An 18,045-nucleotide genomic window follows, 5' to 3' on the forward strand; every position below is an offset into this window, starting at 1 on the left:
TCTGACCCAGAATTCATTGCTCAGGAGGAGGTAGAAGAGAGTAATGTGGAGTTGTTAAATAAGAGTGGGGAAAGTACAGCTGGTGTGGATGCTGGAGCCTCTGGTGTTGTCATGGGCAGCCCCAAGAGATATGACCCAGCCACTCCTCAGCCAGAAGAATGCTTTGTTTGGCATGAGGGCAGTGATTTTGTGCCACATTATTATGTTTCCAATAATCCTGTTGGTGTCTAGAACAATGTACAAATAACTGAAGAAGATTCTGAGTTGAATTAATTCCACCTATTATTTGGCAAAACTCTTGTGAACCATATTGTAAGTGAAGAGAACAAGTACTATCAGTTATGGAAAGGCACTTTTATAAGTAAATCTTATACCTTCTTGGCTTTGATTATGCTTATGCTACATGCCAAGAAAGAGAACATCCAAGATTATTGGAAAAGAGACGTTCTGATAAATGTGAATGTGTTTAATAAATATATGGCATGTGATTGATTTCTGCTTCTTCTTCACTTTCTGCACCTGGCAAACAATGAGAACATTGATGTTAGTGACCAACTGTATAAAAGGAGGTACATTTTCACATTCATCAGAAACAAGTGACCAAAATTTTCATGTCTTTTCAGAATCTAATCATAGATGAATCTCTTATTTTATTCAAAGGCTGTATCAGTTTCAAGCAATACATTCCCAGTAAATGACATTGTTTTGGCCTAAAGTTGTTTGTGCTTTGTGACCACAAACATTCTACAGAAAGATCTACTTGGACTGTCAGTTGCTATGGTCAAGACAGTGATGAACAAGTTTTGGGGACAAGGTCATATCTTGTGTCTAAACAGTTGGTAAATGTCACCTTTTCTCTGCCAATATTCCTTTACTACAACACTGGTGTTTTTAGTATAGTGTGGGCAAATCGAAAATTTTTGCGAGACTTCTCTGCACATATTTGGCCTGGAGAGTGCTAACTGCAGAAGACAGACAGCAGGCTGGCAGTAAAATGGTATGACAAGAGACCTTCATATGTTGACAACAGTGCATGAAGGAAAAATGGTAGACAGTGGAAAAGTTCACTTCCGCACTAATGAGAAGATTATGATGCCAGATGCGGTGATTGATTATACACAGAACATGTGGCTGGTAGACAAGTCAAACATGCTGATAGGATCAGTGGGAAGTGTACATAAGTGCATCAAATGGTACAAAAATTTTGTTTTCCATTTGGTGGATGTCTCCATGCTTAATGCATATAACTTGTACCTAATGAAAATAGAAAAAAATATATCTTTACATGAATTCAGTTACAACATGGTGTACTTGCTCCTAGAATGTTATGGGACTACTGTGGCTGCCCACCATGGTCGTAGAAGATCCATGTAGGCTTGAAAGACAGGCTCTGTGGTACGAACGTGATCAGTCGTCAATATGTAGTATAGTTGTGAGCTACTGCATTCAGGAACAGTGCACAGTGTGAGGTCTGCATGCACACTGTCCTTTGCCAGTCAAAAGAGAGAGCTCACTATATACATGTTTAAGGAATGTGAAATGCCACTGTGTGTTTGAGAATGTTTTAAGGATTATCACACCATAAAAAAATACTGAAAACATTGCAAAGTGAAGTAATGAAAGTATAAATAGTGTATAATAAACTGTAAATTATATATAAAAATATAAACTCCTAAGTAAAATTTATTCTATCAAAGTGTTTATGTTTTTTGGTAGTGTTTTCATGGAAACAAATGCTTATAAAATGCAAAAAAACTAAGTATAGTATAAATTATAGTATTCCACTGTTTCCCAGAACATTATAAAAGTAAAAAAAGCAATAAACATCCTGCTATGATATGTAACCTCCATGCTGTGGAAGCAACTCTGTGAGCATGCCAGCATGACTACAACATGAATAGCCCGTTTATATTGTTTGTTTTTATTGTTTTTTCATGTATATTTACATTTCTGTAAGGTAAATTAATACAATTTTAACCTTGGTTTTTTGTGCACCCTGTGGTAGCTAGAAATATTTGATAAGCAGTTTAAGGATTAAACATTTCAATCAAATCCCACCTAACTCGTATTTTCTCAAGAGAAAACAACTTCAGAGATCTTAGCTTGTCCTCGTATGGCAATCTTTTTCCTCCAGGTACCATCTTAGTTGCCCTCTTCTAAACCCTGTCGAACAATTCAGTGTTCTTTCTAAGGTAAAGAGGCCAAAACTAAGTGGTTACTTGTATTACTGTATTCATTATTTCTATATATACAACCTGAAATTGTATTTGCCCCACCATTAGCAATAGCACACTGCTTGGATGGCTTAAGAAACCAATCAATCAAAACACCAAGATATTTTCTTTTCTATAACATTTAAGGTTACTCCTATCAGAATTGTACTTGTAATTCAAGTTATGACAACCCACATGCATTACCTTGCAGTTATTATAATCAGTAACCTCTTGAAGTTGTGTGTGTGTCTATAAATTTGTTGGTTGCAGGGTCCCTAATAACATATTAAAAAAAATTAAATAAAAATGCTTTCAACATTGCAATTAATCCTACTAATTACTGCAGGAATTCCCATTCCACTGTATATATATATTTATATTGTATATACATATATATAAAAACGGGTGATTTTTCACTGCATTGTTTTTGGTCAGTATTTTTACACTGAGTGTTTGTAACAGACAAAAGCATAAAAATCACTGAACATAATGCAGTATGTGGATTCTACTGATAGTGAACTGTATAAAATGAGTCATTAATTTGAGGGGTAGTGTGAAGCAAGTTATAGATAATAACAGTGTGAAAAGCTATCCGTGCTATTATAAGTTGTAAATCACTTGGGGAACATGCAGCTCACGTTATGCTATTGAATTACATTGTTCACGAGCTGCTTGTGTGTGTGCCTCATGAACTATTTTAATTATATTATTATTATTACTTATTTTACCTGATCTACTCTTAAATAACTTTAAAAGATTTGTATTTTTAGATTTTAGTTACTTTTATAATAATAAATAAAGAGTAAATATGAAGAACAACAAATAAAGTACTTACCCAATCTTCATTTTTCTTGCTCTTGGGTTTTTGAAGAGAGTTAACCCTAATTTTTTATACTATAGGTAGTAATGCACTTAATTTTTATCTAATTAAATAATACACCAAAGAATGTAGACTAATAATATTCAGAAAGTAGACAAATGCACGTATCTCTCAACATTTTCCTGGCTTTCTAACTATGCGACAAGAGCCATTACAAATTCATCCAAGCTAGTCATTAACTTTTCCATGGGAATGAATCTTGAACTATGAAGGAAATTGACGATCTTCTGTTCAGAACACAATGTTATATATGTCATTTGGTAGATGAAAACCTTTACTTTCTATTGGTAATATATAATGAAACATAAAAGAGAACTATCAATGAATGGGGAAACAGAGGATGTGACAGGTGGGTGTGGTAGGAGGGGTCTGATTTTGTAATCGATAACTCTGTAACCAAACAAAATTGAAGGCTATAAAAATTATGGTTTGTTTGAGCAATAACGATTTTATATAGAATATTTGGCATTTAATTTCGTACTTTTTTGAGGGGTGGTGAATAAAATAAGGATGATGACATGCTAAGAGAATATGTGTCATGTGGGTCACACTAGTGGAAATTCAGGATTTTTTTTAATATTGCATTGTAGAATTATGAACTTAAAACTTGTATACTATTAAAATATGGATTACTAGCTAAGATTTTATGCTATTCTAATTGGTATAACATAAACAAAAAGTAGTTTAATAAAATTTTGAATGTTAGACACTAAAACCTTGTGTCATGTGCAGTAAGGGGTACCTTGGGCAATAGTTTTAACTTTATAAGACAATAATATTGATACAGAATTGAAATACTTTGGCTGATTTTAATTCATGTGCAAACATGTATTCTTTTAAATAGTAGAAGTATCTTTTTGATTACAATATATCTAAAACAATCCTACTTCTGGGCTAACTACACATTTGTTAACAAATAAATATAACTTGAACTTGTATGTTTTGCATTATTCCTGTATTTAAAGTGATAACTCAAAACTTTTATTTGATAATATTTTTAAGTACACTATTTCATCTTAAGCACAGAAATGTTGATTTAATAGAATTTAAAATTTATTCTTGGTATTTTGTGGCACGGCTTTGTTTTTTATATATACTTACATGAAGATGACATTATTCTTGAAAAATTATAGAAGTAGTTCAAGGTTTTTGTAAATACTTCAAGCTCTGCAACATTACAGTACAGTAAGCTATATGAGTTGTAAACCTTTCTTGAACAAGTCAGTATGGTAAGAACAATTGTGAATCTGTAAAATTGTTATTAATAAGAAATTATTGTATGTAAGCATTTCTAATTTCTTTATCTTGGATAGTAAAGAAAGCACTGATACTTCCATTTCATTCATAGAATATTAATTCAAATAGAAACAAACCAGGTACTTTCAAACTTTTCACTAAGGTGTTACCTTTGGAAGAATGATCAAGAATCGTAGTGGTTTGAATAACCATTATTTTTGGTTTAGTAATATAGCTTTTAAAGATTTGAATGCTTTACCAGTTGAAGCTGTGACAACTCAGTGAGTGATTTGCCGAATTTAAACTTGCAAAAGATTCCTTTATTTAAGTAGCTAGTAGCCATAGTAAAACAAATGTTGTGTATTGGGTGACATAAGAATGCCGGCCTTTCTTTTTTCTTGAAGAGATATAGGTAAATTATTCATTCAAGTTTTAATTTCTGGTCATAGTCCCCCTGTGTTGTAATATTGCAAGCATTGTTTTGTTGTGTAAGATGTAATGGAAAATTCCTTTTTTGATTTGTGTTTTGAAAACATTAAGAATAAAAATTCCATTTGACTTGCAGTTAATTAAATTTTTTAAGTTTATCTTTTTATGAACTTAAGAGGTTTCTTAAAAAAAGACATCAACTTATATTCATGGTTATTTCATGTTTTGTAATTATTATTATTATTATTTTTTGGTTTTTCAGGATTATGACAATAGTGCAGAATCAGTAGCCTGTAATTTATGTATTCGTAAAGATGACGATGAAGTTGAAGTAGGTATGTATTGTAAGATGGTGAACTGATTTTTATCTTGCTCATTGTTTATTTTTTTATAGATACGATTAAATGCAGTCATGCAGGCTTGGTTGCTGGGACCAATCTTGTAACCATTTTGTGCTTATTATAGTTTTCGTGCTATAACTTTTAAATTAGTAAGTGAATTTTTAATGAAATTTGGCAGATTATCAGTAAACATTACAATGCGCATCTGAAGTATACTGCATGTATTAGTGACCACTTATTAATGAATAATAGATAGTTTTACCACTGTTATTAACTCCAAAATAGAAGCAAGGCAAATAACATAGTAAAAACTGAAATAACTACATTTACTGAAGATAATACTGTAGTGGTATTAGACAATAGTTTGTTAATGTAGTAAATCAAAAAAGGAATATGCATTATTAAAAAAGATGCGTTTATTTTTAAAGGAATTAGATCAGTGAGGAATATTTGGTTTTAGTAGTCACATAGACCATTCTGTAGTGCAATTATTATTGAAGATCTTCCAAATCTCCTTATATTTTGTTTTTAATCTGCAGTAATTTCAATGGTGGTGGCATTAAATTTCATTTGAGCCCTTTTTTAAATTTGTAAGTTGTGTTTAACAAATAGCAAATTTGTTTGGGCATACACCAGTTTGTTTGTTTTATTTTTGAATAGAAAAATATAAAATGTATAAAATGAGAGAAGGTAATTTACAACTAATTTACTATTAATTGCTACTAATTTTTATTTGTGATTTGTCCCCCAGGTAGCTCAGCAGTAGGTTTGTGAGCTTATAACACTAAATATTGGGGTTCATAGTGCAGATAGCCCATCCCATAGCTTTGCATTTATAAACAATTTATGTATTTTATATCTAAGTTGCATGGAAAATCTGTTTGATTAATTAATTGAAATTGATTTAGCAAGATTGTATTGTATGTGTAGCGACAGTTTCGTTGTATTTGTAAATAAATTTGAAATGTTAATAGTTTCTTAGTTAAATGGTTAACTTATAAAATCTGTATTCTGTTTCAGCTCTAACTTTAGCAATATTAGATGGATACAACCAAAGGCTACGAGAGAGATTAAGGAGAAAAAGAATAGCCAGAGAACACAGAATGTTTCAGGAATTTTTTTCTTCCAATAATTCGAAACCTAATAATCCTAAGAAAAGGTCATCTCATAAAGATGAGTAAGGAATCATTTATGTTTACTTTAGATCTTTTTTACTGATGTAGCAAAAAATATGTCTGTTTGGAGACTCCTAACTGGAAATTTATCTTGTTAAGTTAAGGATTCATGTATATCCATCTTTTTATGATAGTTTATTAAAATTCTCAGACTTTTTGGTTAATAGTTACTTTGTGAAATAAAATTAAGCAAAAAAAAACATCATCATTGAAAGTAACATTTGGTTGTTTTGTAATCTTGACAATATAATGTTTTCTTATATAAAGGAAACTTCAAGACAAACTGAAAGTATTTTGTCAATTCCAAACTGGTGCAGAAAATGACCAATTTTTTAAAAACATGCAGAGTAAGTTTGGGCAAATTTGATCATTTAATATTCTATGTGTATATGTATTGATACTATGAAAATGCTTGTTTTTTATCTTAACAAAGTGACAAAAATCAAATACTTGGAAACATCAGTTACTTGAATAGATATTAAACTTAATTACTATTGAATAATATGTGAATTTTTTTCTCTCATATGTGTTGTTCAGTAAATTACTGACTTGAATTCATATATATATGGCACACATCATGTGATTTATCTAGTTATTAAGTGTTTAAGAAGAAAAACATTAAAAAGAAGAGGTTGTTTGAAATACAGGGTTTCCAAGAATTTCAATAGCTCTGTAACCAAACAAAATTGAAGGCTATAAAAATTATAATTTGTTTGAGCAATGATGATTTTATAGAGAGTATTTGACATTTAATTTTGTACTTTTTTTGAGGGTGGTGGATAAAATAAAGATGATGACATTCTAAGAGAATATGTGTCACATGGGTCACACTAGTGGAAATTCAGGATTTTTTTAAATATTGCCTTGTAGGATTAAGAACTTAAAACTTGTAAACTATTAAAATATGAATTATTAGCTAAGATTTTATGCTATTCTAATTGGTATAATGTAACAAAAAGTAGTTTAATAAAATTTTGAACGTAAGACACTAAAACCTTGTGTCATGTGCAGTAAAGTGTATCCAGGGCGACAGAGTTGAGAAAATTTTAACTTTTAAAATGTTTATGAGCTAAGAATGCTTATGTGTAGAATATTACACTGATCTTAGATTTATAGAAATGAATGTGAATTTTGATTATTATATTCTCTGTTAGTGAATTCATACAGTGTGCTTCATTTGAACTGATTAAACTGTTTTGTGTTCTTATTCTTATTACTTCAGCTTTTGATAAAAGAAGTAAGTGCTTTTATTTGTTTTTGAAAGTTTTTTACAAATGCAAAAGTGTTTATCAGTGCTGTTTCTTACAATAACAAGGAGAAAAAGATCTGAAGAGGAGGATTGATCAGTTGATGAAGTATAGAAAATGTGGTTTGACTAAGCTTGATGGTATGTTGCTCATTCTCTTTCGTTTCATGAAGCTTTTATAATGTTCATATAGCTGTTACACTTGTATATATTATCGTTTTCCATACAACTGAGTGAAAGTGTGTATGTCGCAACCTTTTGTTGAGTTTCATTCAAAGCTTAATTAAATAACTATTATTAACAGATATCAGTAAACTTGATATTGAAACATAGTTTATATTTCAGATTTTTATATTATCTGTGTTTGAATATGTTAATTGCAAAAATAAATATTTTAAAAGAATTTTCAGTCTTCAATTCACTGTGTTATGTGACATGTCTGTGCTCTGAATTCTCCCTTATAGATGTTATTATCTTTCCTAATATGGCTCTCAGTGTCTAAAATATTAGTAACATAAACTATGCATCATTATAAGTACAAAACTAATATTTGAACCTCCTACCTTCTTGATTTGCTGAGATATCAGTACATTTGTCAAATCCACCACAGAAGCTCCTTTCCTCTTTGTCGTTTTACTCTTAGGTAATAGTCCTTAGAAGGCTAATTGACACATTTATAATCCAGGGTTGTAACTTCGATGGGTGGGGTCTCCCAGGACTTGTTCTGCTTGCCCAGCACTCCTGTGCAATGTGACTACTGCTGCCTAGCGCTAAATATCACTGACAAAAAGTTCATCATAAGCATGAAAATTTTCTGTGATGATGTTGCAGTACAGTTTACTTTGCAATTAGCTTGCTAGAAACAAACATTTTTTCTGAAAAGTCACAAAGCAAATAACCTTTGCACTCAAATACTGTTCAAAAAAGTCCTCAGGAAAAAATATGTATGCAAAACTGAACAAACAGCCCATGCCATGCTAATTCACTTGTACTTAGCATGGCACATCGGACATTATTATCCACAGTGGATACCATACAAAGCCTATTTTCTGTGTAATATGTAAAAATATTTTCACAATTTTAGGGATATCTAAAATATAAAAGTATATCAATGTGTATTTTACTTAAAACTTTTTTTGATCTCATTGTGACTAATTTGTATTAATTACCTTCTGTTAAAGATAGATCAATCAGAAAAATAAAATTCAGCCTAGAGTAAAATTTGCCTCTGCCTTTATGTTTTTAGACTCATTATTCACCTTATAACACATGTTTGCCTAGTGACTGCTCATGTGGAGTGTTTAATCAGACTTTCTGAAGGAATTTACAAATTTTCAACATCATTAACATTATAAACTTGAAAATAATAACCTTTTTTTTTTCCTGGCCGAGGGAGGTTTACGATGGAGGCAGCCACGGCCACGTGCATTTATGGGCTAGACTGGTTTTTACCACCCACCACTCAAATCATCCTAGCTACAGTCCTGTTATAACCAATAGAAAGAGCACTTTTTTTCTGTAGAAATATTAGGGAGTCATTATCTAGATTTCCCACGTAAGCTGCTAGTGAAAGTATGTGGTTTTAGCAATAATAGTTCTTTGCTCCAAGAACTTGTAGGTTTTAGTTAAGCCTATTTATAGCATAATTAGAAAGGTAGATAAGTTGTAATGCTTTTGGGATATCCTGTTCCAGTGATTGATAGATTTTTTGTGTTCTAAAATGCATATTTGAAAGCTACACAAATGTTTATTTGAACAGCTAAGTGAAAAACAAAAGTGAGGCCTTGCATTCTCTAAGGTTAAGCAGGTTATGCACTTTGCTCATGGTATTCTTGATAAAGAGTAATGGGTTCTTGATGTGATTTATTTCATTTGATAGAGAGGATTAAAAGGAAAATATGTGAAAAGGTTAACAGTTGAAATTGTGAGTATAAGAAAATTGTGACAGTCTTGCAAAATGATGCATTCAAAGAAGAAGAAAACAAGTTTTTCATTTTATTTCATATTTTTCAATATTTCACTTCACTATATATTGATGATTTCACTACCATTAGTGTTAGAGAAAATAACAGACAAATATAATGTTTTACCAAAAGAAAACTTGATAGGATATACATTTATGATATTCTAGAGGTTATGCAAATGAAATATGAAAATTTTAAGATGAAAAGAAATATTTTCTTTCCTATTGTGTAAATCTCCTTTCACTCGGACTGACTCAGTAACGACTTTGTAAATTCACAGACAAATCTTCAGTAGAATTATGTAATTTGTACTAAAAGCTTTTCCAAATTTTTGTAAAGAAATAGTTAATTCATAGCTAAAGTATTGTATAATCTAACACTTCCAAGATAGGTCAAATTGACCTACTTCTTATGGAAAGAATTAATACAGTTGACTTAATTAGCTTAGCAATTTTTGCATAAACAAATTTAGAAGTTGAGATTTTGTATAAGTCAAATAAGCATGAAGTTAATGGAGAACGATTTTCTCACATGACTTTTTTGTCAAAATGGAGGTGATATGTCACAAGTTTCAAACACTTAGTATGTTATGTATGTCCCCTACATAATATGTAGCCATAATCTAGACCAGGCCTCGACAAATATTTTCTGATCTAGGAGCCAGGTCCGATATAGAAAAGTTATAGAACATATTTTCAGTCAATTGTATGGTTATGGTACAAGACCTACAGTTTTAAACTAAAAACAAAGGGTTCATTTTTAAACTTTATTATATAACATATATTAAAGTTAAACTTCAGTATATGCAATTATTAAAATAGTAGACTAAGTAACTATAACTGAGGTGGATTCTTGCAGTGAATGAAAGTAAATAAAAATAATAACTGTGATATCTGTGGGCCAAGCAGGTTGTTTTAAAACAGGTCTAATCTACTTGTCACTACAATGATAAGCAAAATCTTTTTTGGTGTGCCTAACTTAACTTCTCTACTGTTTGTACCTGGAAATGGGGGCTATATTTATTTACTTTCACAGCAATGAGTGCATGTTAATGACAACATAACGTCAACAACCACTTGATAGTATTCCCTGAACTAACTGCCTTTGGTCTTATCTGAGTCTAAACATGTGAATTGATTGATTGAATTGCAAGAAAGAAGAAGAACAAAGTGGCACAAAATTATTAATGTGTTGTACAACTGCAGCACTTCATTTTTGAAAAAACCTTGAAGAAGTGTTAAATCTGACATTAAAATCCTAGAAACAAAGGTCGATTTCAGGCTCAAAGAACATGAAAAATAGTTCAGAACTTCCAAAGAGTCCAAAACTGTTCTAGATTTGACTTCTATTTAGCACATCCCTACACATGAATCAAATTGGAGAAAATACTAGGTGCCATGATGACATTTTTAGTTGCCATGGTGACCTGGCACCCAGGATTTGTTGAGGCCCAAGATAGACATTTTCTGTAATGTATCATAAAAAAAATTTAAAATTGTTAAATGCAACCAATTTGAAAAAATTGTTATATTGCTCAATACTGAAAATGCACTTTTAAATGTATTTGTGTAAAAAATAAAACAATCTACACCCCAAAATTGACTTAATTGTGAATGGTAATAATTATATCAAAAGCTTCATAATGTATATGTAAAATGTACATTTGGAATGGATAAGACTAGATACTAGTAAAGTGGATAAATTTATCTGGAAGAATAATTGTGCAAAGTAAGATTTATTATACTATTAATAGTACAGTGAATTGAGTAGCTTAAATAGGGGGCCGAGCCCAAGGCCAATACTTTCATAACCATTCTGAACATGCTGTATGATAACGGTAAACTAAGAAAAAGATAAGTTGGTACTGATCTTTAGAAAACTGACCAGCAAGTATAAAATAGATCTACAAGTACACATATATAAAGATATAATTCAATAGTAATCAATATTAAAGCATGTAGTGTACGTTATTGTGTACATGTATGTATATGTCATATTTCGACAGCAATTTCATTTTGAGCAATGTATATTTGTTACCTTTTACATTAGCTTGTGATCTTATCATGACAACAAGAAAAACTTTCACTTACAGAACAGTTCTATCTCTAAAATGTATAAATAGCTACAAATTAGTCTGATTTGTATTACGCAAGTTAAAATCATGCAAATTGTAATAACCTTGAAGGCATATATTTGCACATGTCAATTTCAGCAACATCTAAAATTCTGTATTGAGCTTATAACTTTAATGCTAAGACTTCACTAATGGAGCATATTGATGTATACGTGGTTGCAGACTGCTCTAGTTTGTGTTACATGACTCCAGATTTTGAAAAAAACAAGATAAATCTTACCTACACTTTGATGTCATCTTCCATGATTTCACTTGTTCATTGCACATCTATTCCACACTTCCCAATGCTTGCCAGGCATTATGGAATATTGTAATTGGCTAAATATTACTAACCTGAAGATTATAAGTACTGAAAGTGTGTAAGTTGCTGAAACATTGTTATAATATATTGAATAAATTTTATTTTAAAATAAATGTTCATTAATTGAAGCCAAATTCAAAAAATAAAAGGTTTTGGAACTTCTACAGGTTATATATATATATATATATATATGTTTTGTATGTAATGGATTATATCTCATTACTAGATTAAAAGAGTAGATATATTTGGTTGGTCTGAAACCATTATAGAAAAACCATGTCTGGTTTTCTTATAGAATATGTTTTTCTTTTCATTTATATGTTCAAATAACATTTTGTTCTGAACCATAAGTTTTGATGAAAAGTTGACATATTTCTTAATAACTATAGTTCTGATTTCGTTATATGATAATTAAATGATAAACTTCACTAAATATTTAATTTCTGAATATACTTGCCTGATAAAGGAATTTTCACAAGAAAACTTGTAGATATCATTTGAATTTGTAGAATTTACTCTTTAAGTTATTGGAAATTATATATTTTAATTAACATATCAGAAAGCATTAGTGAAGGTAATTATTTTAATACAGAATGTACAGAATTTGATACAATCAAGTGCATGAACAGCAAAAAGAAAGGAAATAATAACAAATTAGTAAGTATCAATTTTTTTTTTCTGTTAATCTAAGCAGGATAAGTATAAATTGTTAACCACGATAATTACACTTCTTGCAGTTTTATTTTATATAGTAGAGGTTCCCATCCACTAGTCAACAAAGCAATGGCAATTCACAGAAACTTCCACTGAGAAAAATAAAGGGGAAAAAAAGTAATCTGTAAGCATTTTATAAAGATTTGGTCAAACTGTGGAATGAAAAGTATGGGAACCACTGTTATATAGAATTGGTCTGAGATCTTTATTTATGAAACCAATGAAAAATAAAAATGGTGATCAGAGGATGTTTTGTAATAGTTTTAAGCTCGCTAAAAAAACAGTTGTTATACCTTTTTTGGCTTTGATGACATTCATTGATGGCAACAGAAATGTTTTCTGCTTTCACAGTATCTCACTTAAAATTAGTGACCTAAAGTGTTTTTAAATCTGATTGCCAGAAAAACATTTTAGGATTTTGTGAAATATCACATTAGACCCTGTTGGAGTTTTAAACAGTAATTTTTGTATATTGCTAAAATATTTTATTAAATTATTTAAGATGAAAAGTTTTGGTCAGGTTTTTGTATAACATTTTGCAAAATGAAAATATGTTTGTGAAATAAAACTACTTATATTTAATGATAATGTTCTGGTTTCTGTTCATTGTACTAATTCACTGTAATATGCTAACATTGGAGAACTTCTTGAGCAGAGAAAAAACTTAGATTGTATCAGTTTACCATTTATTCAGGGCAGTTCCAAAACCATGACACTCCGAAACTTTACAATGGTGTACGGAAGAGGAGGGTGAGTACAAGTTGTTATTTCGTGATAAAACTAGGCTTGAATTATGGTTTTATTTAAATTTTCTGTTGATAGAGCATTTTGTTCAACTACTAAGACTTTTTCCTTCTTTTTCAGTTACTTTAGCCTGAAACACAATTATAGGTTCACAAGAATATACATCTTAAAATAAACCTAATTCAAGTATTGATGCATTTATTAATAAACAGGTTCATTTAGATTTTAATATTTCTCGTGCTTGAAGTTTCTTGGGTAATGAAAAAGACTTAAGCCATTTAAGGATAATTTAGACCTTTTCTTATTGTTGTTCAACACTTACTTCACTATGAATAAACTTCAGGATGAGCATTAAAATTAGTTTAGGGGGAAGTAATTACAATCTAACCAGAACAGAAAGGTTTAATTCGTAGTATTCAAAGATGCAACTCTTGGTTATGTTAGTTTTACGATCACATGGCACTGAAGCTTAGAAATCACTGTTAGTTTTACTGTAATATTTTCTAAATATTCAGTTAGGTTTCACAAAAGGAGTGTAAGAGTTGTTTGTTTGATTCAGAACTCTAGTAAAGAATAGCATATATGAAAATAATGTTATAGAGAATCTGAAGTAACTTTTGTAGATATTCCTGGGTAGGCAGGCAAGATTTTTAATATTTATTGTAAAAATTTGGTATCCTGGGAATTGATATTTTAGCACTACATAATGCTTCTCTAGTTTATTTCATAAATAACAATTAAAAAAAAATGTTTGTACCTTTTGTCACGTCTAGTTTAAGCCATAAACATGGCACTTTTGTATTTTTATGTCTGTGGAAAACATTGTCTGCTCTTAATCCTATATTTATATCTAATCTTCCAGTCATATTTCAGCATCTTCAGTTAGCATGACATTCATTTTATTTTTGTCTGTGTTCTGTTCGTTCAAATTTGAATGTATTTGTTGAACAAATGTATTTCACAGCCCAGAGGGATGTTGATAACTTTGACTGGTTCTTAGGTTTGAAAAAATGATTGGCCGAAAGCTAATCATTGTCAAAAAGGGGAGATGCTAAGCTTTAATGCCGAGTAATCCTACATATAACACTATGTGTAAATTATGAGGTTGGGGATGCAGTCCAGATGAATGAAGCAACCTCAACTTAAAGTTTTTTAATATACTTAAATACTTCCCAATTAATTTGAAAACTGGGAATTTTTTATAGTTTCTGATTGTATAAGTTTCATTCCTGATAAAATATTTGTGTTTACCATATTTTTTGGAATATAAGATTCACCTTTATTTTGAAGACAAAGTTTTGTGGGAAAAAAGCTACAGTCGCATTTGAAAGATTTTTTTATTGAAAAAAACTTCAATTTGATACTTTAAAAATTATATATATATATATATTGCTCTAAACACAAAAGAGCTCAAAACATCAAAATAAGAAAATACCGTAAATCAAGAAAAGGTTTACTGTTATTTACTTTGGTTCAAAACCTAGAAAATCTTCATTGCTCTCACTGTAATTTATTTTTTTATTTTTTAGGGAGCATTATAAATAGTTATGTTTTTAAAAGGGCAAACTTCATTCCAGAATCAATATCATTAATGTAAATCACAAACAGCAGAGGACCCAGCACAGAGCCCTGAGGAACACTGCTTGTAACTGTGATCCAGTCAGATCTAACTCCATTTATTACTATTCTCTGCTTTCTACTCTCCAGCCAATTTTCTATCCAATTTAATAACATTTCCTCCACACCCACAAACTTGTTACTTTTTGTAAAAAGTCTTTTGTGAAGCACCTTTTCAAATGCTTTCTGAAAATCAAGGTAAACCAAATCCACAGTATTTCCTTCATAAACTCTTGCAATAACATCCTCCAAGAATGTCAAGATGATTTGTTAAACAAGATTTTCCCTTACTGAAACTATGCTGATTTTTTGACACTATATCTAACTGCTTTAAGTGACTCTGCAATGCATCTTTAATCACGCTCTCCAAAATCTTTTCAACTACTAATGTAAGACTAACTGTCCTATGAATTGCCTGGACAGTGTTTATCACCTCCTTTAAATATTGGACTAACATTAGCCAACTTCCAATCTTCTAATTCTCTTCCACTACAAGCTAGCGGTTCCCAAATAAAATCTTTAAGTTCCTTTAGAACTCCAGGATAAAAGTTGTCTGGTCAAGGGGATTTATAAATTTTTAGGTTTCCCAACTTTTCTCTTACAATTTCAGAACTTGAAATGATATCTTTTACATCAATATTTTTCCCATACATTAAGTGCTCTGGTTGAGGCATAATACTTTATCTTCCTTCATAAAAACTGAAAAAAACATATAATTTAATAGTTTACTATCTCATGTTCTTCCGAGATCAGTTCCCCACTATCATTTTTAAGAGGCTCAATCCCCATCCTAACATTTTGCTTATCCATCATGTACCTAAAAAATTCCTTACTGTTTGATTTAACTCTCTCAGCCAACCATCTTTCATATACAGTTTTAGCCCTTTTAATTTCCTTTTTAAACAGCTCTCTTGATTTCCTATAGTACTCCAATCTTTATTATTTCCAGTAAGTTTATATTTCTTGAATTTATTATGTTTATCCCTAATATGATCTCTTAAACCTTTACTAAACCATACTGACTGTCAGATTTTAAAAATAATATACACACACACACACAAGTTCTTCTTTTTGCCAATTGTTGAAATAAATGGCTTTTACTTACATTTCTTATTAGTATAAATATATACTATGTTGTTGTTGGGTTTAGGATTCTTCTACAGCAGGTGTCTATGACTTTTTAGTGATAAATTCAATGATGAATAAACAGCACACACTTTACTTGTTTTCAAATAATATATATTAATATGTATTCAGAACAAGTTAAACGTATGTACAACAAAGACTTCACACTGTGTAGATTACAGGCATATCATAAACACTATTTATATATAGTTCTCTTCTTCTTGTCAAAAGTCCACTACGGCCTATTCAATTACTTTAGAATTTCAGTTGACAAGTTGAACTATCTTCTCTATATTACTACACATGTATTCGGAACAAGTTAAACGTATGTACAACAAAGACTTCATACTATGTAGATTACAGGCATATCATAAACACTATTTATATACACTTCTCTTCTTCTTGTCAAAAGTCCACTTCGGCCTATTCAATTACTTTAGAATTTCAGTTGACAAGTTGAACTATCTTCTCTATATTACTATCATACTAGTATAGTTGTGGCGCAAGTTACCGTAATTCGTTTGGTCCTCTTTCTTCTGAAGATCCTCTGTTCCTTTTATCAAAGTGTACCCAGGCTGATTCAATTACTTTAGAGCCATGCTTTGACGGAATAAAATCATCCTTCTTATCTTTTTTTTATACTGTTAGTTTCACAACATATTAAATGTTAGTCCTATCACTTCTACGGTAGTTAGCTTCACGTTGACCATTTCCTTTTGTAACTTTTAATGATGAAAGTCTTCCGGATATATCCGGAAATCCGGATATTTCTAAAAAATCCTGAAAACCTCCGGTTTTCTTCCTGAGAAACACATTTTTTAAAATTATTTATCGGATTTTGGTGTTCCATGCCATAGATAAGCGTTTATGTAATCTCGCGGTTTGTTTACATTCGGCGACAGGGCGCCGCCATTTTGTAGTCTCGCAATGCTTGCTGGCATGTACGAGACCTTGTATGCTTATAATGAAAACTTCATGTCACGTGAACGAGATTGTATCTCGAAAATGTGCTTTAGAAAACGAGGTCATTCTTTTGTGTACCTTTCTATTGAGCGAGACAATTGAAGAGCCTTATCTATTCAAAGGTGTTTACCGAAGCGATAATAGATCAAATGAAATGTACAAACAAGTAGATAGGTCGGCGGATATCAGTAGCATAGAAGGAAAGGTAAAGAACAAGTTCCAATGGCCGTGGCTGGAGGAAAAGGATGTAAATGGTGACTTTTTATCAGACTTTGTGAGGAAAGTGGACAGGCCAGGATATGCACTATGCACATGGTTAGTAAATTTTACTTTATAGATCTATTAAAGTTTATAATCATTTCTTGTACTGGAGTTTTAGAAAATCGTTAATAATTTCTTAATTATCACTCAATGACGTGACTGATCAAGACGGCAAATCAAAGGATCAGTATTTAAGAGAAGTCTCAAGAATACAGACAGATCCAACCCTACCTGGGATAAATGACAACACCCGACTGGATCACTGGTGGAGAGGTTATGCCTTGCTATCCAGCTCTTGGGAAGGTTGTAAGAGCTTGTTTTAGTATTTTCACTGGACCCAAAATAGAACAGTCATTTAGCGTTATGAATGACCTCATTGATGCTAAATCAAACAGGATGGCTGTGCAGACATATTCTTCATTTCAGAGCGTGAAATATGATTTAAAAGCACAGAACACTAGCAGCCTTGGTCATTACAATAGGGAGGATGTCCTAAGGGATCCTGTGGACAAGAGTGTGTGCTACCACATGCAGACAGCCTATGGCAGATATGCTAAAAAACTGAGGGAGAGGAAAGAAGAAAAAGCACTGCCAAATCCAGCTTATTCTAAACATGGATCAAAACAATCAGTGCACACAATTGCTAAAAACATCAAAAAAGCAATATGGTCAAAGAGGGGAGCTGGCAAAAGAAAACAAAAC

At 31.1% G+C, this 18,045-nt stretch overlaps 1 protein-coding gene across 1 annotated transcript in view; it reads left to right on the top strand.

Moving 5' to 3' along the window:
- LOC106465640 (transcriptional adapter 2-beta-like) overlaps nt 1-18,045 on the top strand; it is a 47,881-nt gene that overhangs the window by 25,155 nt on the left and 4,681 nt on the right. Inside the window, exons 9-14 of the mRNA XM_022393581.1 lie at nt 5,021-5,093; nt 6,120-6,276; nt 6,542-6,621; nt 7,590-7,661; nt 12,512-12,576; nt 13,328-13,383. Coding sequence (XP_022249289.1) covers nt 5,021-5,093; nt 6,120-6,276; nt 6,542-6,621; nt 7,590-7,661; nt 12,512-12,576; nt 13,328-13,383 — 503 coding nt within the window. The remainder of the gene's footprint in view (nt 1-5,020; nt 5,094-6,119; nt 6,277-6,541; nt 6,622-7,589; nt 7,662-12,511; nt 12,577-13,327; nt 13,384-18,045) is intronic.

The sequence above is a fragment of the Limulus polyphemus genome, unplaced genomic scaffold (genome assembly GCF_000517525.1).
Source record: "Limulus polyphemus unplaced genomic scaffold, Limulus_polyphemus-2.1.2 Scaffold2008, whole genome shotgun sequence".
Taxonomy (NCBI): Eukaryota; Metazoa; Arthropoda; class Merostomata; order Xiphosura; family Limulidae; genus Limulus; species Limulus polyphemus.